Raw genomic sequence first — 8,982 nt, forward strand, 5'->3', positions numbered from 1 at the left:
TAGTGAGACAAATTTCCACCCAATGATCCGTGTCTCTCTAAATGTGTCTGTGGACACCAAACTGAAGTGAGGCTGGTTAGAAGTTATGTGCGCTTCAGGACAGCAAGCACTAGGAAGACAGACTCAGAAGCTAATTCTTATTCAATCATGACCCACCCATTAACTGTCAAGACTCTGTATGCAGAAGAAAACCTGTCAACATCTGCTGAAAATATAAACAGTTTATAAGCATAACCCTCCTCAGTGTTTGAGAAATAAGAGCAAAAACTAGATGAAAACAATCCCACTCCGTATATTGATAATTTCCTCAGAGTTAAATTGTTTTGACATTTTGGGAGGTGCTTGGGGAATACCTGCCCATGTTTTGGTGTGAAAATAGGTTTTTAGTTTTCAAAATATGTGTTTTTTTGTCTTGTATTTTGAAACCGATGGCTGGAATGCCACCCTGCTTTAACATTTTGACAGTAGCTAATGTTAAATAAGCTGGTCTCCCAGACAACAAGTGTGTGTATATACTGTATATATGTGTGTGTGTGTATATATATAAATAGATAGATAGATAGATAGATAGATGTATATGATATGCGAGGAAAGGCAGTAAGCATATTATCCCAAATCACAGAATCTTCCCTTTCCTCTGCATGGTGTTATTACTGTCTAAGCCACAATAACTTTGGAGAAGTTCTTCAGTGTTGCCAGTGTGCTGGTCTTTGCTGTATTAAATTTAGGTGTCTCTACTGGCATACTTCATACTGGGTGAAATAAGATTGCTTTTTTACTTATTGCACTTATAGCGAGGAAAGGCTAAATAAAAGGGCTGCTTTTTTTTGCTCCCCCAAATTAGACGTAGTGTATAGAGACTCTAGCTTTCCTGCACATTCAAATTCCTCCCTAAGATAACTTTTGTGAGACCCGCTTTCCTTTGTGACAAGCTGACTGACAGATAATCTGACAGATGGATCGCATCTTTAAAAGAGAATGGAAGGTGCAGAAGTTGCCAGGGAAGCCCAGATATAAAAAAGTAATTCAGTGAGCTAAGGAGACAAGGTTTCAGTTGAACATTTCCATCCTCTTTATGATGAAAGACTGCTGTTATGTTAAACATACGATATGGGGTGGATCACAGAGATATGGGGAAGAAAGAGTGCAGACTCGTGAGGTATTTGTTGAGAGCCTGATAGTTTGTGAAAAGAAAAATAAAAGTCCCTCCAAATCATTAATGCACATGTACTCTTTGCACGCGTGCATGGTGAGGAGGAAGTGTGGGCATAGCTAAACAGGGAAGCCCTTGGAGGATTCAGCTTTCACTCACAGAAAATGCAACTTTTTCTTACTGCCTGTTTCAGATCTCTCCAAGAAGCTGTGGGGGCGTTTGGCTTCTCAGAGCCCAGAGAGTCAATGCTGTATGTGGAGGACAGGACACTCTTGCATCACTCACTAGACGTTCTTGGCAGCTTGTTGTCTTTTGTGTGTTCTTATAAGAACTTTGCCTGGTAATGTGCCTCAGCCCCAAAACATCAGAAAAAGCCTGTTCTGTATCTGTGTGGGTGGACTTCCAGCCCCTTCGATTCCCATTTCTCAGATAATTTCTGCCTGCTGTTGAGTTGTGTATTCACTTGTACTGCCTTAAAGGTTTAAACACAGGTTGTATATGGGCAGAGAAGTAACTAATCCCCACCTGACAGAAGGTTTAAGGCTTCTGATGCTTTTCCAACTCCTCCAACAGCAGAAAATATGCAAATGAGAACTGAGATGCAGCAGATAGATATTATTAACATTATTTCACCAACCTCTCACAGTGAAGACACACTTTGGCAAATATAATCCTGCCACAGCAGGAGATAAATCTGAAAGACCACAAACAGAATCGACCCCCATTCCCAGGAGTAATGGAGCTGTCACTGGCTAAATCTGACCCTACAGTAACCCCCTGGGGACAATGATATGGCACCCATCTCTTCACACCAGGAGTCAGGAGGCACACATCTGATGATGGCAGGCATCCTCACTGGAATGAGAAAAAATAGAGGTCATTGTGCTACTGTAATCTCATGGGAGAGGTGTGTGTGCATGAGTGTGTGTGTGTGTGTGAGAGAGAGAGTGTCCGGGGTGCTCCATTTGAGGGTATAGCGAGCATCCCTGCAGAGAGCATGAGAGCACAGAGAAGGAGCAATGACACTTTGATGTTCATGGTGGGATGCTGAAGTGATAGTTGATGTCTGGCTGGAACTGATGAAACCTGCCCCCATGAAATATTGGAAATTCCAGTAAGTGCAAACAAATAGATGTACGATGGGAAACAGTGGCAGGATCAAATTTTGAGTTGGACACAGTGGTGTCTCACTGGCTCTATTCACTGCCCGATAAGGGCACAAGACGTAATGAAACGTACCCTGCGGTATCAAAGCGCAATGCGCGGCAAGGCAATCTTGCATGCAATCAGGAGACTCAGCTCCAGTAGCCTGTGTGGTCTCTGGAGGGGAGAGACATGCCTCCTCACTCAGCCTCTCGCCGCTCTCCATCCATGGCGCATCTCCATCCAGCTTTGAATCCACTTCGGCTCTGAACATCGTTGCTATTCATTCTCCGGCTCTCTCTCTCTCAGTCACACATGTAAACACACTTTTACAAATGCAGCACAGAGGACCGGACCGGCTGGAGAAAACCTACCTGATCGAGTGCATTGATGGTATGGCAACATTTCTTTTCTTTTTTGTTTTTCTACATGTTGTGCGTGTTGCGCGCAGCGAGCCGCAGTCGAGCTGTTATCTAACAAACCAGATGATCTGATCTGATAGAGTATCACGATGAGAAGAGGAGGTAAATCAGTAAATTATCAGTCGATTATTTCTCCTCATAGTGACTTAAAAGTGCGTCTGTGGTGCTCAGTGGTGAGTTTTTGGAGATCTGGTCTTACTTCGTCGTCTGCGTGTTTGAACTATAATACTCCTCATGGACTTAGTTTAGCTGTGACATCTCTTTACTTTATTGTTCTGGCATTTATTAAATGTGGTTGTTTTTACCGTTAGCCTGATGGGCAGGGCTCCATAGACTGAGTTTATATTGGTATTAATTACTGCAAATTTATTTATATCGGTTTGTTGTTTTTATCACTGTTACATTCATTCAGATTTATTCTACAGCATCATGTAAATTAAACTTAGAAGTTGCAGGTCTCTTATACCTAATCCATCTATTTTATCATTTATCCCTTAAAACTTTAGATTTTAGATAATTTTCCATCTAACACTTAAACAACCTGTACTACCTCCCATGTTTTCTCTCTGTTTCTGAATGAACCACACAGAGAAAACTACCTGCGGTCAGAATCCTATAAGGGAAATAATATCAGCACTGACGAGATCAGATGAAGAGTTGACCTTATCTTGGATCTTCCATCTTCTAGTCTCAGTGTCTTTGCTCTTTATGTTTGTGTGCTGGAGGAATCATGCAGGACAAGATTCATCTTCTCTCGGATCACAGGAGCTCCTCTGTAGCCCTGGGTCAGATGCAGTGCTCGGCTCTGCTCTCTGCTTCTGGCACTTCGAGTGTGTGTGTGTGTGTGGGGGGGGGGTGTTTCAGACGGAGAATGAGAAGGGGGAAAGATGCAGAGAGAGAGCAAAGAAGAAGCTCCTCCTGTTGTTGCTTCTGTTGCTCGATTCTGTGTTTTCCAGGACTAATCACCGGGGCTCTGCCAATAAACTGCCTCACTCAGAGGATCTGAGAGCACACTGAGGTGCCTTAATAGAAAAATCTTTGGCACTGTCACATCCCTCAGTCACTTGCATCCCAAATCCCTCAGTCCCAACCTCATCACCAACTTCTAACCTCATTTGTTGCCTTTATTTTCCACAGAGGCAATTTCCTTTCCTGCACCATGCACATTGTCATTATCGCAACACTTTTGCTGCTAGCTGTTATCTCAGCAGAAGCGATGCTTGTGCTCACTGAATTTACAACTTAAACCTGCCAGAGGAGCGTGCACTGCACAGCGTAATCTTTGGCTGATCCTGTCCCCAAGGTTTTTATCCCCTGTAAGCACTGTTACTGTATGAGGGATACAAAAGCTGAAACCATCTGAAGCTCGTGGTCCCCTTTCAGCTGTTGATAGAATGTCTATTATTCCTTGTGTGACTGCGGGATGAGTTATAAGCCAGGGAGAAAGGAAGACTTGCAAATCAAATTGCTTTAATCCATTGAAGCATCTGTCTTCATTCTCCAGAGGGCAGCAGGGTGTGCAGCAAAGAGGCTCTGAGCCCTGATCACGGCTAGGAAGGAAAAACAAAACCTGTCACTGAGGAATCATTTGACGTGCCTTGGTCAGCCAGCTGTGCCGCACAAGTAGGGTATGGATGGCAAGCCTGTCAAATTGAATTGTTTTTTTTTTTCTTAAGTATCAGAGACCATAAGAAGTTTGGTATAAAAGTTTGTCATTATCTGCAGTTGTTTGTGCTTACTGTATACGTCTCTGCTGTTTCACTCTTCTGTCTTGCGCCAACAGGACGAGCAGCTTTAAAGTTGTTCTGAAGCAAGAGACAGAGCGTGCGGTGTTCCCCTCCTCTGTCATTCTGTCTGCAATAAGAGAAAAAGTTTCTCCCCCTAATGAGTTTGTGCATTCTGCAGTTGCTGTTTTTGACCATATTCAAACAGAATGGCTCATGATGTCAGCTCGATTTCTTTTCCCCTCACCCACAGAGTAAATGTCTTTGGTTTTGCGCTGTTTGTGATTAATGGAACATCAAAAGCCAATCTCAGCTCAGTGTGATGCCTTCCTGAGGACATAAGTCTGCCAGGGACACATAAACATCATTAATGAACAAGAGGCAACTGAGAGACAGAGTGACAAAAAGAGGATGAGGAAGCAAACAGGAAGGCAATATTTGTTTTTGTCAGTAATATGATGTATATTTACCTGTGGTTTTGATGATGATTGCCTCTGTGCAGTCACTTTGAGCGATGGAGACACAGTTTGCGCCAAGGGATCTCGTGTGATTACCTATCATCAGTTTTGGTGCATAGCGACAAATGGATGGCAGCACCTTTATTTCTAAAATCCATTTGGAAAATTGTATCTCCCTATGCTTTTTCACTCCCAGTGGCAAAGGACTGGGAAGTGTTTAAAGGAAGCTTCTCTTCTCATCTATATGAAGACAGCTAGCTATATTTATCTGGGTATGTAGCTCTCTGCTGGGCTTAGAGGCTTAATTACCCGGAAGAGAGGAAAAGCAAAAATGAAATGCAATTATGCAACTGTGTGCGCGGTACCCTGAATAGTGGAGCTATTGTAGATTGGAACATTGCTGCTAACATTTCTCAGTGAAAGTCTAACCTTTGAGTCGTGTTTTTCTGCAGAACAAGTCTGTGGATCCTTTAGGAGACAAATCCCAAACCTTTAAATTGTTTATTCAGAGCGTTTAAGCTACTTATCTTAGATATGCTAAAAGGTGCCCTCTGTTTGCCCTGTTTGGAAAGACTCTATTTTTAAGAAACACAGCATGTGTGCTTTTAAGGAATAGTTCTGGTAAATAATTTGTTTACTTGCTAATACAAAGCTACAACCCACAGCCAGTTAGTTTAGCTTAGCACAAAGACTGGAAGCAAGGGGGAAATGCTTGGCTTGTTCTGTCCAAAGGTAATGAAATTACACTATCACCTCTAATGTTTACAAATTAGCAAGTTAGAACAGTGTCATCTTTACATTTATCTTTGTGTAAAGGTAAAGAAGTAAAGAAAAAACATGTTGTTTAGTGAGCTTTAGAGGTTTGATTTTGTTACTTTAGGACAGAGCCAGGCTAGATGTTTTATCCACTCTAAATGCTGTTTGCAGACATTGTAGAACAAAGGTTCACACTCTCTGGACTGGCAGGGGAAATCAGGAAGGGAAAAGTTTAGGGGAGATATTTTAAGCTCTACTGTTTAAGTGCCCTTGAGCAAGAATCCTAACTGCAGCCCAAGTTGTTCATTTTCCATCAGCAGAGGGCTGCAGGCATAGAGTGAGAGCTGCACATGTATGAAGCTGAAAACATGCATCAAAATGAAATCTTATTGTGCGTGTCTCTGTGCCTTTCCGGTGGCATCAGCGTGAAGGATGTAGAGCCAGAGGGGGGGGCAGGATGGAGTGTTCCTGGAAGACGGTGTTGCTGCTGGTGTGTGCGTCTCTGGGGGTACAGTACACGGCCATCCGCACCCTGAGGGACTCGCTGTCTGGACGCTGTCAGGGAGCCTACCGCTGCCAGACCAGGCACCACAGAGGTATGTCACAATGGCTAGTTAAGGTTTTCTCACATACTGCGCTGCCTCACTAAGAGATTGCATGTTGGACTGTATCAATACATGCTCATATTTATTGTAATAATAAATAAATGAATAAATTCAATGTATGTGTATTGTTACAGACTTTTACGTCACCACCAGAGGGCATTCACACTCTAAACACTTGACTGTTAGTAATATTGGCAATGTCAGTTATATTTTAGTAGTTCAGAGGAGAGATTCAGTAAAGAGACAGCATCACAACTGTGACTGAAGCAAGAGAAAGAGGAAGGGAGATCATTAAATGAGGGAATTCCCAAGAAGTGGGGAGGATAGAGAAATGAAATATGTGTGATTTGCTTTACAATTATCCTCCAATTTATCTCCATTAATCCCCTCTCAAAGCGCAGCTGTAGCTTGCTGGCGCTGAGCTCCTGTATACAAAAGTAACATCCCCTTTGCAATCAACTCCCCATCAGCAGTAATTACACGTTAGCTATTTGCGCTATATTTAGAGATCCGCCATTTCATAAACCCCCTTGGTAACCATCGGCAGACAAGCAGCTAACTCATGCATGTTTACCCTCTAAATTATTTAAGCTTTATTGGCGTGATTCAGTCATTTACTTTCTTCTGGATTGAAGTTATGACGAAATTTTTCACTCCTCTAAGCTGAACTCTGATCAATTAAGTGAAATCACTTGTCTTTGAGTAGAATTTGAACTACGAAACAGGTAAAACAGGTGGTGTAATGCTTTTTCAAAGCTGTCATTATGCTCAGTAACACATAGTACAAGTAAAACATGAAAAGCAAAGTTATTTCTTCCTTCAAGACTCTAGGTGGAGAGCCTTGTGCGATGACAGTTTGATGCCCATCGAGTCACCTCGGAAGCACATCCTGCTGTTTGCCACCACACGCAGTGGCTCCTCCTTCACGGGGCAGCTCCTCAACCATCATCCAGGGATCTTCTACGTGTTTGAGCCTCTGTACCACGTCCAGCAAGCATTCACTAACTCCAGCAGCAGGTTACGTCGCTCACTGGACCGCCGCGCTCTACTGGGAGCATACAGGGACCTCCTTCTCAATCTCTACACCTGCGACCTTCACTTCATGGAGAATTACATCCGTCCAGAGCCTCAGGACCATGTCACAAGCTCCTTCTTTCGACGAAGCTCCAGCCACGCTCTCTGTTCTCCTCCCGTGTGCTTGGAAGGAGGTGAAGGAGTCGCCCCTGACCCACCTGATGAAACCTGGTGTCCTAAGAAGTGTGGCGCCTTGAACCTCACCCTAGCCTCAATGTCGTGTCTGTCAAGGGGACACATAGCCATAAAGACTGTGCGGGTCCCTGAGGTGGGGGACCTGCGCACCCTGACGGAAGATCCTCGTCTGGACCTGAAGATCATCCACCTGGTGAGAGACCCCAGAGCCATCCTCACCTCACGCATGATGGCGTTTTCAGATCAGTTCCGGGCTTGGAAAATATGGAATGCGACAGGACGGCAGCCTCGATATGTGGACTTGTCGCAGATAACTAGCACCTGTAAGGACATGGCAGCCTCTGCAGGAACAGGCCTGAAAAGACCAACCTGGCTGCGGGGCCGCTACCTGCTGGTGAGGTATGAGGATCTGGCATTCAACCCGAAGGAAAAGGCCAGTGAGATCTACACGTTTGTGGGGCTGGAGATGGTCGACAGGGTGCGGATGTGGATCGCAAAGAACACCAACAGTAACGTGTCGTCTCCATCTGAGTGGAACTACAGGTACTCCACCACCAGGGATTCCAGAGTGACAGCAGAGAGCTGGAGGCTTCGTCTCAGCTTTGACATCGTGAGGACTGTGCAGAATCTGTGCAATGACACATTGGCTTTGCTGGGATACAAGCAGGTACACTCTGCAGCTGAACTCAGAAACTTGTCTCATAGTTTAGTGGAACACAGGACCTTTGAACCAGTCACATAGAAGATTTGATTAAAGGCTCAGATAAACTTACTGTTATTTATATATTTCTGCTGACTTTCCTCTCTGTCATGATGCTGATAAAATGAATGTAGTCCATCATATTTTTGAACAATGCCTAAGATAATTTAATGTCAGTTCTATTTTAAATTTTTATGGTTCTGTTAAAGATATTATAAGTGCCAAAATTCATGTGTGTGTGGTGCTGGAAAATTTACTAATCTGTGCTACTGTATGAGTCGACTGACGTTTTAGGTAAAACACAGAATCCTGATGCGACTGAGTTTTTATGACCCATTTGGTTTTGTTTAGTTTTGTTTTCATGACTTGATTTCTCATCATTTCAGTGTTTACAGATTTTAAATGGGAGAAAAACAAACTAACACAACAGTTAAACCTTAAGTCACACAAAAGTATTGTTCCTGAAGGTGAAATGCACAGGAAGCAAGGGAAGGAGAAAAAAAAAAAAGAAATTATAGGGCTTACCCTCCAAGTGTCTCTAATGCATTTTGGAAAGGGATTAAAATGTCACCAGAGCAATTTTCTGCAGCACACAGCAGCTCCTCTATGTGAAACTGTTGTGAATATAAGAATATATTAGTTTTTTTTTTTTATTAACTATAAAGACTTAAAAAACTGTAAATATTGATTAACTGTTGCAGTGCAAGTGTGCCAATGTTATGTACTGAGTGTGTTTGGACATTTTTGTCAGTGTAATACTGTTTGTATTTTTTAAACTTTTTAAAATAAATTATTCATATGTAAGTAATACA

At 43.0% G+C, this 8,982-nt stretch overlaps 1 protein-coding gene across 4 annotated transcripts; it reads left to right on the plus strand.

Annotated features, from left to right (window-relative positions):
• The first annotated feature begins 606 nt into the window (after positions 1-606).
• On the plus strand, positions 607-8,982 carry si:ch73-62b13.1 (Carbohydrate sulfotransferase 1-like). 4 transcript variants are annotated; one of them, XM_046395227.1, is made up of 4 exons: positions 607-2,689; positions 4,223-4,346; positions 6,081-6,252; positions 7,086-8,982. In XM_046395227.1, the coding sequence occupies exons 3-4, from the start codon at positions 6,114-6,116 to the stop codon at positions 8,210-8,212; spliced, it is 1,266 nt and encodes a 421-aa protein (XP_046251183.1). In that variant the 5' UTR covers positions 607-2,689; positions 4,223-4,346; positions 6,081-6,113; the 3' UTR covers positions 8,213-8,982. The 4 variants fall into 4 exon arrangements, with proteins under 4 accessions (XP_046251183.1, XP_046251181.1, XP_046251184.1 ...); XM_046395225.1 differs by lacking the exon at positions 4,223-4,346; XM_046395228.1 differs by lacking the exons at positions 607-2,689; positions 4,223-4,346 and adding an exon at positions 4,356-5,172.

This window comes from Scatophagus argus, chromosome 7 (assembly GCF_020382885.2).
Source record: "Scatophagus argus isolate fScaArg1 chromosome 7, fScaArg1.pri, whole genome shotgun sequence".
Classification (NCBI taxonomy): domain Eukaryota; kingdom Metazoa; phylum Chordata; class Actinopteri; family Scatophagidae; genus Scatophagus; species Scatophagus argus.

Bases quoted from the DNA above. Each gene is read 5' to 3' on its own strand.
- si:ch73-62b13.1 (XM_046395225.1), top strand. The intron at 6,253-7,085 runs GTATGTCACAAT...TCTTCCTTCAAG, and splicing joins CCAGACCAGGCACCACAGAG to ACTCTAGGTGGAGAGCCTTG.